Source organism: Schistocerca piceifrons, chromosome X, assembly GCF_021461385.2.
Source record: "Schistocerca piceifrons isolate TAMUIC-IGC-003096 chromosome X, iqSchPice1.1, whole genome shotgun sequence".
Classification (NCBI taxonomy): domain Eukaryota; kingdom Metazoa; phylum Arthropoda; class Insecta; order Orthoptera; family Acrididae; genus Schistocerca; species Schistocerca piceifrons.
In genome coordinates this window covers 613,552,490-613,567,425 of record NC_060149.1, presented here as the reverse complement: position 1 = coordinate 613,567,425, position 14,936 = coordinate 613,552,490, and the positions used below count along the sequence as shown (strand labels likewise).

Here is a 14,936-nt window from a genome sequence, read left to right as displayed (position 1 = left end):
TCTGTGTGTAGTGTTAGTCAAGAGAAATTGAGCAAAAGTTTTCTGATTGTTTGTGTAATATGTAACTTTGACTGAAGTGGGATGTGGGTACCAGCACAGTATTCACCTAGTGGAATGTGGAAAACCACCTAAAAATCACATTCAGGCTGGCTGCCTTACTGATGTTCATAGTTAATACACCTGACGCATTTGGTCTGGGGCTGGCACATCTATCTATCTCAGAAGTGACACTTTAACATTCACAGATATCTTGGCAGGTTGCAAAAGACTCTGATGTTTCCATCAAAATTTGAACTTGGGGCCTCTTTGTCAGCAGAAAGTGATGCTAACCACAAAACTATTAAGGACTTGAAACCACATACAGATAGAGAGACTGGGTAGTATCTGCCTTCAAGTAGTGTCACAATAACTTCAATTATTGGCAATACAAACCTTTAAAATAAAAGGCAATACTCCTAACTTTTGGAAGAATAGGTTCCTTCTCCTGGGAAGGAAATGGGAAGGTTAAGTGACTCAGACAACAGGCTAGGCAATTACAGTACATTAAGAAGTGTTGTGCCAGATTCAGCTCAGAGATGATGGAAAGAACTGAGGTGAAGCCAAATTGGATTAAAAGAGGAACAGAAGTGAAATGAACAAAGACAAATGCAATTAAAGAACAAAAAGAAAAGCAAAAATGATAGGCAAAGGCAAAAAGAGAAAAAAGTGGGAGGTGTAGCTAACATGAGTGAAAGTGTAGGGAGAAGTAAATAAAAACAAAACAAAATAAGATCAAAATAGAACAAACCACATACAAGAAAGGAAGGTTACGTTAACTGTTGTTAAGTGAAGGAGGGTAATAGGATGAGACAATACGGTGGAGAGTGACTTCTCACATCTAGAATTCAGAGATGTTAGTACTAGGTGTGAGGATTCAAATTCCTTGTGTGAAATAGCAGACACACACGTCTCTTGAATCATTCTGTAGTGTACACTCAATGTGTGGGTTCTGGACATCCCAAAGGTGGACCAGACTTCCGTGAACATTCATAAGTTCTGTTATATTGGTGGTGGTCATCATTATGTAGAAAGCTATTCAGTAAACACATGTGAACTTACAAAAACATGGGTGTGTGTATTGAACCGGGGACCTAGAGATGGAGAGGCTTCGTCCTGCCATAGCCCTCAGTGGTTCACAGCCCCATAACAGGCCACAGCAGTGCACCCACCTCACCGCTGCCCCATACCAAACCCAGGGTTATATGGTTATTGTGTGGTTTGGCCCCCAATGGACCCCCCCCCCCCCCCATCCCCCTTTGGGAACGTCTCACACCAGATGAGTGTATCCCCAATGTTTGCATGGTAGAATAATTATGGCGTATGCGTATGTGGAGACAGTGTTTGCACAACAATCCCTGACGTAGTGTAACTGAGGTGGAATAAGGGGAACCAGCCCGCATTTGCTGAGGCAGATAGAAAACCACCTTAGAAACCATCCACAGGCTGGCCAGCACACTGGACCTCGCCACAAATCCTCAGGGTGTATTTGTGCCGGGGACCGGCACAGCTTCCTTCTCGGAAAGCAGCACGTTACACCACACAGCTAGCTGGGTTGGCAACAACGTGGGTAGTTTTACATTTAGCCCTTCTTTTAATATTGTGCCATATGCCAGTGGTGTAACTGGAGTGGCTGGTAACGGCCAAGAGTGGGGTTTATATAGTAAGTGGTAGGAAGAGTAGGAACACTGGAACAGAAACTCTGGAGCAGAAATGGTGGCCTGGGAATGTCCTAGTTTGACAGACATGGTGTGAAGGTTAGGAGGATAATGGAAGGTGGCAGTGTACGGAATGGGCAATGTATTAAGGAAAACTATCTAATTTCAGGACTTGACTTGAGAAAGTAATAGCCCTGGTCAGATAACCTAATGAGGCCTGGGTTGTACTGAGCAATGAAAGCAATGCTTCTGATATTTGTGGAAGTCATAGAACTGCTAGTTGGACAAAATGAAGTGTAGACTGCTTGGGAGATTTCTTTCTGGACAAGAGTTGTTGCAGAGAACAACACATGGGAGAGATTATTAGAAAAGGTGCTGAAGTACTTGGTGTTGGAGCAGATACCATATCACATATAGCCTGGGTGTTTGAGAGAGAGCACAAGAGATGGAAGTAGCAGCATCTTTTGAAATGAAGAGACTGCCATTTATTGGTTGGTTTGACGGGAACCAAATTTGGATGCGAGTCCCAATGACATGGAGAGGGAAATAACATGTTATGTCAAGAAGGATTAGGTGAATATCAGGCGAAAAAACATATTACACTGTAGTTGCAAACCCAGAAATTCTTCTTCACCAATAGACCACATTGAATGAATAATAATGAGTCTGTACGAAGTTAGAGGTCAAAGATTTTTGGAACTGAGCACTGCTTCTTCCATGTGGCCTACTGAACAATCAAAATAGGACGAGGTGACCCAAGTTCTTATGAACCCATTCCAATGTTTTGTTTGTGGTTCTGGCTCACTAACATGAAGAAATTATAGATAGCAAATAGGACTGTAAACAGGTGTTTTGGGCCACTTTCAGTTCGTTGTTTGGAGAGTAATGTTCAAGGGCCAAGAGATTTTTGTGTCTATGGGAAGTTGGTGTAGAGAGGGGTTACATCAATGTTGACAAGACTTTGCCAAGATAGGAAGGTGGTGAGAACTGATTTGAGTATCTCCAGGAAACAGTGCATTTTATACAATAATATAAGATGAGGGATTCTGTGTGATGGGTTGAAGGTGCTGATCTACCAGCACTAAGCCAAATTCAGTTAGGGGCTTTGAGACCTAGCACAATGTGATGGCTTGGAAGGTTCTCTTCGTGTACTTTAAGTAGTAGAGAGAAGGTAGGTGCGAGTGAATCAGGAAAGGAAAGGTGTTCTGTGGAGACATTTTTGTAAAACTGTGAGGAGTCTAGGGATTTGGAAATGTTTTGTAGACCAGTTTGATTTTTAAGAAATGTGGTCATGAGAAACAGTTTTATTTTACAAAATGTTTGCAAGCTAATGTAGTTTTTCAGCGACATATATATATATATATATATATATATATATATATATATATATATATATATATATATATATATATATATATATATACACACACACACTAAAGAGATAATGTTTCCAGTTTTCTTTTTCTTGTGCTGTTGTCCCGCATCAGTGTAGGGTTAGTAGGGTTATGAGTGGATTTGGCATCGTTAGTATAAACTGTTTAATGGGTGGCTGGATACCCTTCCTGTTGCCACCTCATTACCCCTGTAGGATGGATACAGGTATGCCCCAACTGTCTGTGTGCAGCACTATTCATGTAAAAGAGAGTGGAGAATTCTGAAATGTTTGTGAATTGTGTAACTGAGAGGGACTGTAATACCATCCCAGTAGTCACCTAGTGAGATGCAGAAAACCACCTAACTGCCGCATCCAGGCTGGCCAGCATACTGACTCTTGTTGTCAGATTTCATCTGGGGCCAGTACAGCTCCCTGTCCCAGAAGTGATTTTTAATATGCACAACTATGTGGGCTGGGGTAACTAAGAGACTGTGCAATGTAATAATAAAAACATTACACATATACTGACTAGAATACAAATCTTCACTTTATTTGTGGGGATGTGGCACTCTCTGAAATATGAAGAGCGTACAGAAATCAAATTAAACTGACCAGGTAAAAGACCATTAAATGTAATGGGACAAAACATTTAATTACATTTTCATTTATAACCAAGTATTAACAACATGTATGAAAATCAAACAGAATAATGTTGGTCTGTATGGTTTTGATATTGCATAATATGACTATACCTTCATTTCATTTACTGTTAATTTTCTTTATAGATATGCATGCCACACCCCTGGTTCATTTTCACAGTACCAAGCTAGAAATTGTAATGCATCCACATCAACTAAGCATAAATTGATTTATCTGTTACGTAGATGGCTACTCATTGCATCGCTCACCATGCATATTGTACTGTCTTTCATTGTGTTCAAAATACACTTCTCAAATGGTGACACTCTACAACTGACACATCCTCTTCATTTAGACACCATGTGATCATGCATACACCTTTCATTATGACCAAACTACAGCCTACCAACAAAATTGTGCTCTGTTATCATCTCTAATACTTGTGCCTTCACTCTCAAGGCGCATGTTATTAGCAGATTTGCATAGTGACCCATGCAGTTATTATTAAGATGAGGTGTAAGACTGCAGGCATGGTGTAGTTTCTGAACACCCTTTGTAATCATTCTGATGAAGACAGTGTGGTAAATGAAAAGAGAACAAAAAATATGCAAAACTGACCAAAAATATTTTGAAATGAAGAATAACAATTTATACACTTATTACATGTAAAAGAAATTAAATTAGCTAGCACTGGACTGATGTCTCTATGGTCTTGTCAAATAGAAAGTGTGAAAATTTAAGAAAGTACACATGGTATTTTTTCAGAAGTAATAATGTAGAACTTTTATGTAAGTTAGCGGAGTTATGAGATGATTTTAAGTTCATAAATAACTCTTAAACAACTGGAACTGCACACACATCATTCTCTACTACTTTCTGTGAAAAAGAATCTGTGATTTCTTACTTCTTCAAATAACTGAATGTCATAAGTGTTGTCATCATCAGCAAAATAAAAAACCCCTGTGGTTGCATTTGCTCTTATCCACTGCAGTCCCCTATTGCGATTTGAAACACCACGTGGTTTGGCTCCTTTCCGTTTCTTATACTCCTCTGGCATTGGTGCTGTGCAGAAAATAAATAGTAAATTAGAACAAATCAAAATTCAGGTAACATATGGCACACAGATGTGCATCACCCTGAATAACCCATTGAATTAATTAGTGTATCAACTGAGTTGTTACTATGAAAAATAAGACAGTTGCAATGAAATTCTTCAAGACTGGAGTCAAGATTACAAAAAGTATGAGATTTATTATTTATGATTACATTAAGTTACTGTAACTACTTAACTCAACAATTGATTAAAGTATTATATCTTGCTTCACTGACAATAGTGTGTTTCCTTATTGTATTTTCTCATTGGAGATAGCATGTATAAATGTGAATGATACAGAATCTGAAAATTAGAGCATAATGCTAATGAAAATGAGATAAAATACTATTTGAAAAGGATTCGGTTTCTTCTTTCACATGTAATTAATTTAAAATAGTACCTTGCTTTCTCATGCTTTCAAACTTTGTATTGCCCCAACACTGGAGAAGCAGCTTTGTTTTAAAATCTTTGAGGTGAATATAACTATATACTAGACTACAATTTATGTTCACATTTCTGATATATACCATTATTGCTCTGTCTGGGATGTGTAATAAATCATAACTTAGTGTTGATTTCCAATCTCTCACTTGCTCTTTCACAAAATTTGTATTCCAAAAACAGTCTACATAATTATTATTTGAGATGATATTGTTTGGAGAGAAAGGATATTGTAAAGAATGGTTATATTTTGTGTTCAAAACTGTTAGTAAGTAGTTAACGGAAATTTGTAGCAATTACCATGCATTTATACATATCGTTCCACTTATTGAGTAGCTACCTCAGCTGCAGTACAGAACTATATTTCTTTTCCTTTCATTATTTATAATCAATTGTGCTCTCTGATGAATCACAGGTGGTGGGGTGGTTCGTGTGTCTCATTGATGCAGATAGCTGCACTGTAGGTGTCTGTGGATAGGCCAGAGAAATGTGTGGTGCAGCAGCCATTTCAATTGTTGCAGGGGCAACTGTCTGGGTGATTTACTGCTCCAGCCTTACTATATTTAAACATGAATTTGATACATTCATACTGTGAAAGGATGAAAGAAAGGGGAGATTACACAATTATTTTTCCCAAGGGTATGCAGGTAAGTAGTATGGCTTCTGATGATGATGATGGCATTCTCTACGGTTAAACATTACAGATGTAAAATGGTGCTCCATTTGGATCTCCAGACTTGGAGCACTCAGGAGAATGTTGTCATCAAGAAAAGGAAAACTGGCATTTATGGATTGGAGTGCGGAATGTAAGATCCTTTAGTCAGATAGGTAGGTAAGAGAGTTTAAAAAAAGAGAAATGGCTACCTAGAAGTTAGACATAGTGGGAATTAGTGACATGTGGTGGCAGGAAGAGCAGGGCTTGTTTCTGGTAAGTTCAGGGTTATAAATACAAACTGGAATAGTGATAACACAGGAGTAGGTCTAATAATGAATAAGAATGTATCAGGATGTCTGTAAACTAGTATTAAGAACACTGTGAATGTATTGTTGAAGCTGAGGTAGACACAAAGCCAACATTCACCACAGTAACATAAGTTTATATGCGTACTGGCTCTGCACATGATGAAGGGGCTGAAACAGTATAAGATGAGATAAAAGAAGTTACTTAAGTAGTAAAGGGAGACATAAATTTCATTGTGATGGGAGACTAGACCTTGATAGTAGGAAAACAAACAGAAGGAAAAATAGATGGGAGAAGAAATGAAAGGGGAAGCCACCTGGAAGAATTTGCACTGAGTACAATTTAATTAATGGTAATATTTGTTTTAGAAACCATGAAATAAGTTTCCATATTTGAGGAGACCAGCAGACACTGGACAGATTCTATGGATAAGGGACAGTCAAATGAACATGAAACAGATGAAATGAAGTAAGTGAAATGTTTATTATTTCAAAAGTAATTGCTGTCACTCTTAATACATTTATCCCACTGTGAGACCAAGTGGATAATACCTTCATGGAAAAATGTTTTTGATTGCCTACGGGACCATAGTTGTACCCACGTGTGCTCCTGTTTGACTGAAGCAAACTGACAGCCATGAATGTCTTTCTTCAGGGCTCCAAAAACATGAAATAGCATGGGGAGAGATTGTGAGTCTGTGAAGAATGTGTAAGGGCTTCCCAGCAAAACTTCTGCAACATACTAAAAACAATTTTGGCAACACGTGGTCCTGCCCACAGGATGATCTGCTGCAAGATGTACTGCAGCAAAATGGCCACTTGAGGTATGGATGGTAGTTAGAATACCTATGAGTTCTCTGAGCATATAAGAAAGACTCTTTCCTACACGTTTCCTATGGTCCAGTTTGTAAACACCTGTGGTAACTGAAGGGCAATTTGAGGTTATGTTCCAACAGAGTGCTTCCCTAGTGCAGCTGCACTCACAGTGAGGGCTTACCTTCCAGGCTGTTATGTCAGTCTCTGACTAGATCCCTGATTAGCCAGCGTAGGTAGCAGTCCAAGAACCCTACAAAGGAAATGGCATGAGAGTGATCAAGTGAAAATGTGTGAAGCTCCCTGCAGCAGTCAACAAAGCCTGTTTAGGAGCCATCACACAAAGCAACGAGTTAGTTCGTAATGAATAATGTGCAATGTGAGGTGAGCTTAGGAGTAAGATGGAAGTTACTTAATCGTCCGACCATTTCTCTCCACTGAGAACTACTTACTGAGTTCTGTGATCTTGTAAGTTTCCAGTACAGTCATGAAGCTTAACGTCTTGTTATATTCCTTATGCGACAGTGTGAAATAATATCAAAGGAAGTGAAAGAAATAAGTCACCGGCACAGGTGCTGCAATTAACTAATATCTTGATCTTACAGACGAACAAGTAGAGTCAACTTTCACAAAACTGCTCCCACAGGATCGACATTCATGTAATTGGCCACCAAGAATTCTTCTGGGTTGTATGGTCATGGTTCATGGAACTCTTCTATCCCTAACGTTTCGTCCAAAGGTGTGTTGGATATCTTCGGAGGTGGTCCCGGTTGTGCTGAATCTTGCCGACTAACGAGTCGGACGTTTAAGAACGGCCTAAATACTGTGGAAACTGGGCATGGTCTGGATTTCACGTGATAGCAGAGATAAACCTTGTCACAGATAAAATATAACTATCGATCATAGTACGTCAAAGATAAGAACTTTTCATCGACTCTATAGCGCCACTGTCCATATATCGCTGAGTTTCATAGCTGCTTCTTTTCTGTTAAAATTATCCTCATGTTTATATATTTCGATGTCTTCTGTATATAGCCGTGGATAATAGTTCGACATAGTACACAAAACTTCAGTTTCCGAACATTTCGCTACGTGATCACCCGACTGAAGAGCATGTTCCACCATGGCTAACTTGTCTGCTTTCCGTAGTGGGCAAACACTTTTATGTTCCTTCAACCATGTATTCACACTTCTCTTTGCAGTTCCAATGCAGACCCTACCACATGTACACGGAATCTTGTATATACCACATGCAGACAGAGGGGGATGTTTATCTTTAAAGGAATGAAGTGCTTGACCTATTTTCTGAGTTGGTCTGAACACTGGTCGAACGTTATGTTTCCTTAAAATCTTCCCGATTTGATCCATTACTTTTTTAATGAAGGGAAGAAAAACCGTGTTCTTTCATCGTTGTGTCCTATCATTGTCCTTAGGCCTCCTGTTATTCCGTCGCAAAACTCTTATTTATTTCCTTACTAGAGTACCCATTCTTCCAAAAGCCTGCTTTAGATGTTTTAACTAGGCGTCCAGGTATTCCAGCGTACAGATCCTTTTAGCTCTGTCCACTAGACTTTTAATTACACCACTTTTCTGTTGTGGATGATGACTGAAATCCTTATGCAAGTACCTATCAGTATGTGTAACCTTCCGAAAGACTTTATGTTTCAAGCTTCCATCAGTCTGTCTCGACAGTGAACTAGGATATTGCATTGTCTTTCTCCATTTCCATGGTAAACTGGATTTTAGGATTTATACTATTTAAATAACAAAAGAATTGCTCTAAAGCTTTTTTTCCATGTGACCAAACCACAAATGTATCATCCATGGATCGATACCATCGACATGGTTTCTTATTCGCTTTTTCCAGAGCTAAATTGGCGATCGTATTATTCAATGGGTTACTCATGGCCACACCATCAACCTGCTCATAAGACTCATCCTCCCACTGGAGAAGTGTGAATACACGGTTGAGGGAACATAGAAGTCTTTGCCCACTAGGGAAAACAGACAAGTCGGCAGTGGTGGAACATGCTCTTCAGTCGGGTGATCATGTAGTGAAATTTTCGGAAAATGAAGTTTTATGTACTATGACAAACTATTATCCACGGCTATACAGAGAAGCCATCGAAATATAAAAACACGGGGATATTTTTAACAGAAAAGAAGCAGCTATGGAACTCAGCGATATATGGACAGTGGCGCTACAGAATCGATGAGAAGTTTTTATCTTTGACGTACTATGATCGATAGTTATATTTTATCTCTGACAAGGTTTATATCTGCTATCACGCGAAATCCAGACCACGCCCACTTTCCACCAGTATTTAGGCCGTTCTTCGACGTACGACTCGTCAGTCGGCAAGACTCAGCACAACCAGTAGCACTTCCGAAGACGTCAAACGTAGCTTTGGACGAAACGTTAGGGATAGAAGAGTTCCATGGACAACTGCCATACAAACCGGAAGTATTCTCGGCAGCTGAAACATCTGGCCGTGAAAGCCTTCAATGTATGATTCACATCGTTGAAATTCGACTACTCGCGTAGACAGGAGTAACCTACAATTAGTGTCCCCTACAGTGAACAGAGCCTGCTACTCACCGACAAGGTGGTCGTAGGGGATGCCGGTCCTGGCGAGCAGCTCGGTGACGAGCGGAGTGGTTTGGGCCGCATCTTCGATGACGAGCCAGTGCAGCGCGGGCACGTGCATCAGAGTCTGCGCCATGCGCGTCAACTCGGGCAGCTGCTCGGGCCGGCGGTACGTGGGGGTGATCACGTACACGGTGCGCTGTGGGGGCGGGGGCGGCTGCGGCGGGGGTGGCGGCGAAGGGGACGGCGACGCGGCGGCGGCGGCGGAGGCGGAGGCCGCACCGAGCGCTGTCGACGGGCAGCCCAGTTCACGAGCCAGCTCGTGCACCTGCAACAAAGCCAACGTCAACAAACGCGGAACAACGCACGGCTGTTGGAAGGACTATCGGGATTGCTGTTGTTGTTGATGTTCTCGTTTTCAGTCCGAAGACTAATTTTAAGCAGCTCTCCACGCTCCTCTATCTTGTGCAAGTCTCTTAATTTCTGCATAGTTACTTCAGCCTACATTTCAGCTTGCTTAGTGGATTGGAGCAATGATTTCTCTGTACAGTTTTTATCCTCCATACGTCCCTTTACAACGGAACTGACGATTCCTTGACGCTCCATGATGCGTCCTATCAACCGAGCCCTCCATTTAGTTAAGTTGTGCCAAAAGTTTCTTCTTTCTGCAGTTCGAGTTACTGCTTCCCCGTTAGCTAATCGATCTACACATCCAATTTTCAGCGTTCTGCTGTAGCACCACATTTCAAAATCTTACATTCTGTTTTAGTCTGAACTTCTTATGATCCATGTTTCACTTCTGTATAAGGCTGCACTCCGGACGAACAACTTCAGAAAAAACTTCCTAACTCTTTAAATTTATATTTGATCTCAGCAAGTCGCTCTCTTTTTAGATAGGCCTTCCTTGCAGTTGCAATGTGCATTTTATATCCCCACTTCTTCAGCTATCGTCAGCTATTTTGCAGCAAAATAAAAAAAAAAAATCTGCTACTTTTAATGTATTATTTCCTAATCTGATTTCCTCTTTATTATTTAATTTAATTCAACTAAATTCTATTATCCTTGTTTTACTTTTGTTGTTTTTCATCATGTAACCTATTTTCAACACGTTATTCATTTTGTTCAACTGATATTTCAATTCCTTTGCCGTCTGTGACAGAATTACAGTGCCACTGGCAAAGCTCAAATGTTTTATTTCTTTTCTCTGGGCTTTAATTCCTTTTCCAAACACGTCCTTGCTTTCCTTCGCAGCTTAATGAATGTATAGTACACATAGAATAACATCCACGATAAGCTACAACGTTGTCTCACTCTCTTCTTAACTTCTGCCTCCCTTTCATGTTCTTTGACTCTTGTAACTGCAGCCTGGTTCTTGTACAAGTTGGAGATATCTTTTCTTTCCCTGTAATTTTTTACCTACTGCAATCAGAATTTCAGAGAACGTATTCCAGTCAAAATTTTGGAAGCTTTATGTTAATCTACGAACATTATAAACGTATGAAACTTCCTGGCAGATTGAAACTGTGTGCCCGACCGAGACTCGAACTCGGGACCTTTGCCTTTCGCGGGCAAGTGCTCTACCATCTGAGCTACGGAAGCACGACTCACGCCCGGTCTCACAGCTTTACTTCTGCCAGTATCTCGTCTCCCACCTTCCAAACTTTACAGAAGAAGCTCTCCTGCGCAGGAGAGCTTCTGTAAAGTTTGGAAGGTAGGAGACGAGATACTGGCAGAAGTAAAGCTGTGAGACCGGGCGTGAGTCGTGCTTCCGTAGCTCAGATGGTAGAGCACTTGCCCGCGAAAGGCAAAGGTCCCGCCACAGCAAGAGGAAGAGCACCCGGCGCCGACGGCATCCCGCTCGAGTTCTACCTCGCATATTGGGACGTGCTAGGAGAGCAATTCACGGAAATGGTGAACGAGATACTCGATGGGGCGGAAATTCCACCTGGACTGACCGAAGGGACCATAACACTCATCCCTAAGAAGAGAGCCGCCCGCCGCATTGAAGAGTTTCGTCCGATTACGCTCCTCAACGCCGACTATAAAATAATAGCGAAATGCATCGCAAACAACCTGAAATCGGTGATGAGGAAAGTCATCAGTCCGTGGCAAACATGTGCGGTACCAGGGAAAAATATATTTGACGCCACATGCACCTACAGGGACATAATAGCACAGGCAGCCACCACCAGAAGCGCAGGTGCCATAATTTCGGTGGACTTTAACAAAGCCTTCGACAGGATCGACCACAAATATCTCGTCGAGACACTAAATAGACTCGGGTTTGGGCAAAAATTCATCGCAATCATCCATAAGATACTAAGTACTGCAAGATTGACAGTAATAATCAATAGTTGGGAAACAAAACTGATAAAACGACAGATCCGTGAGGCAAGGCTGTCCATTGTCAATGGCTCTATTCGCTATAGCACTGGACCCACTCCTGCGGAAACTCACAAACGACATCAGAGGCTTCTCCGTAGGAGGCAAAGCAGTAGCATGTATAGCCTACGCTGACGACCTAGGCATCTTTATTGAAGACCAGGAAGATATTGGGAGAGTAGAAACCATCATGAATACATTCCAAAAAGCGTCAGGCGCCCAAACCAACCCCAAAAAAACAGTGCTACTGCCGATAGGGAATCAACGACTCAAACCAGACAGCCAATGGTATAAAATAGCAGAAAGCCATAAAGTTCTTGGAATATATATACAGTCTTGTCCACTTAGAATGGCCGCATACAACTGGAGGGACGTGCTACACACCATAAGAGGTCTCTCCAGACAGCACGCGAACCGGAAGCTAACAATCCACCAGAAAACAGAACTGATAAACACGACGATCCTGTCGAAAGCTTGGTACCTGGCGCAAATCTTAAGCATCCCGACAGAAATTGCGCGAGCACTAACGAGCGCAGTGTACTACCTGTTGTGGCCTCGAAATATATTCAAAGTGGCGCAAGCAACGTGCTCGCTGCCAACAAAAGAAGGGGGACTAGGTCTAGTTGATATAAAGACCAAATGTGCAGCCCTTCTACTGAAACGAACGCTCGCCATCCAGGACAAAAACCCTGACAGCGTCACAGCCAAGATAATTGGAAGATACAAGCCCGCATCACAAGAAGCGCCGGTCGACACGAGACACATTCCCTGCAGAATGCGACATGTCAGGCTGCACTACGCCAACAAAAGTTACGTTCTGGACACCGTGGCGAACCCCAGCCACAGAACAGCCAAGAGAATATACTGGGCCCTCAGGGGGAAGCCGGAAAAAAACAAAATTGAACAAAAACTCCCGCAATACAATTGGAAACAAATATGGGGGAACGTCTCAGAAAACGTGTTACCTATACATGCGAAGGAGACATGGTACAAAATAATTAACAGAACGGTACCAACCAACCAAAGACTGGCGGAGATAAAACTCGTCGCAAGTGACAAGTGTGACGTATGTGGCATGACCGACACCCTCGAGCACCGATTCACGTGCGGGAATGCCATCAACATCTGGGAAGCGTGCCAGCAGATGGTGGCCCACATCAACAGAACGGCGCCGGGAAGCATCACAGTAGAAGCAATCACCGCCCCAGACTGCAACCCATTTCCACGACCCTAGCGACTGGCGACTCTCTGGATCCTCGCCATGACGGCACACGCCATCGTAGCGCGGAGGCAGACCGACCGGCTGGCCTTCCTGATGGACCTCTGGGAGGAGAGCAAGACGGCCCAGCAGCACAGGCGATACCACGAGAACTACAAAAACTTCCTGCAGATTCCACTGCAGACAGCAATCGCCAGAGTCCTCCCCAGCCTGTGACCCCCAGCACCGCCACCAGCCACCTCACCACACTCACCACAAGAATAACGTGTGCAGTGATAGTGAACAAGTGCAACACAAAAGATAAAGAGCTTTCTCTTCTCGCATCAAATAGTGAAGTATAGTAGTATAAAGTGTTTCTTCCTAGTGGAATCAGTGACACAAAGTGCTCCCTAGTGGAAAGTGCCAACTACTCATTATTATTAGATATTTTGATTTCCTTTACTTTGTGCCTATAAAATACTATTGATTACTCACACTATCCTTTCTGCTTCTCTTATGTAATATGACAAAATTTTCTCTCTTCTTCAGTTAGGTATATTCTATAGTATATGTAAAAAAAAGAAAAGTTTCTTCCACTTCTGCTCCACCAATCATGGTGACGTTCCTTCATACTGTCCCACTAAACAGTGTAACTAGAGGAAGAGATCAAACCAGAATACACAATGTGCCTGTGTCATCACAAGTGCATCACATACAGAAACATAAACTCAAATCAATGCAACGATGCCAAATATAAACTGTTATGCCTGTCCTGCAATGTCTACCCCCCTCAAAAAAAAAAAAAAAAAAAAAAAAGACGACAAATGGCCATGTAAAAGGGTTTAAGGAACAAACAATAAGAGAAAAACGAAAAAGGAAAATATAAAAACGAAAACATATAAAAATGACAATAATATTAACCATCACTAGGATAATAGATTAATAGAAAAATGTCTTTTTTTTAATGTATCGTTGTTAAAATATTTAAATAAATATATATGGTTACAAAAAAAAAGAAAGTTCGAGTCTCGGTCGGGCACACAGTTTTAATCTGCCAGGAAGTTTCCTATCAGCGCACACTCCGCTGCAGAGTGAAAATCTCATTCTGGATTATAAACGTAGATTTTGCTTTCATCAATCTATCTTCTAAGATGAATGGTCGAGTGAGTATTTCTTCAGGCGTCCTACATTTATCCGGAACACAAACTGATCTTCCCCGTGGTCGGCTTCTTCATGTTACTGTGTACATCTCAAATGCTTTGGGGAAACCACGAAAAACTAAACTGGGATGGGTGAACAGGTATTTGAAGGGCCGTTTACCAAATCTGAAACCATTATCTTAACAATATTACTACTACGCTCGGTACGACACATTACTCGTCGGATCATAAACATCAGAAATCTATTCTTCTGTGTGGAGGAGCAGAAATACTCAATTCTGTATAGCTCCTAAGTGTTCAGAGACAGTACCAACACTATAATGATAATTGGCAACAATGAAATAGACTAAGCTGTGATGTTTAAAATTTTTTTTCATTTTACACTTTACCAATTGGCTGCGCCATGTTGTTCTGGAAACAGCAGCGGCGTACTACGGTACTGTGCTGTGGGAATTTTAAGGTGTACCTGTACTGCTGACATGTACCGAAAAAAAGCTTCATAGCTAGCTCTCGTAGCATCCGCAATAAAATCGTTGATACCAATAATCTCTTCGAATATGCTTTTCTGTCATTTATGTAGCATTAGACCTACTC

General features: G+C 41.4%; 1 protein-coding gene across 1 annotated transcript in view; it reads right to left on the bottom strand.

The window, feature by feature from the left end:
- The window catches only part of LOC124722549 (galactosylgalactosylxylosylprotein 3-beta-glucuronosyltransferase P-like), a 296,338-nt gene that overhangs the window by 10,094 nt on the left and 271,308 nt on the right, over nt 1–14,936 (bottom strand). The window contains exons 4-5 of the mRNA XM_047247691.1: nt 9,615–9,930; nt 4,613–4,770 (exon numbers count right to left, since the gene is read on the bottom strand). Coding sequence (XP_047103647.1) covers nt 4,613–4,770; nt 9,615–9,930 — 474 coding nt within the window. The remainder of the gene's footprint in view (nt 1–4,612; nt 4,771–9,614; nt 9,931–14,936) is intronic.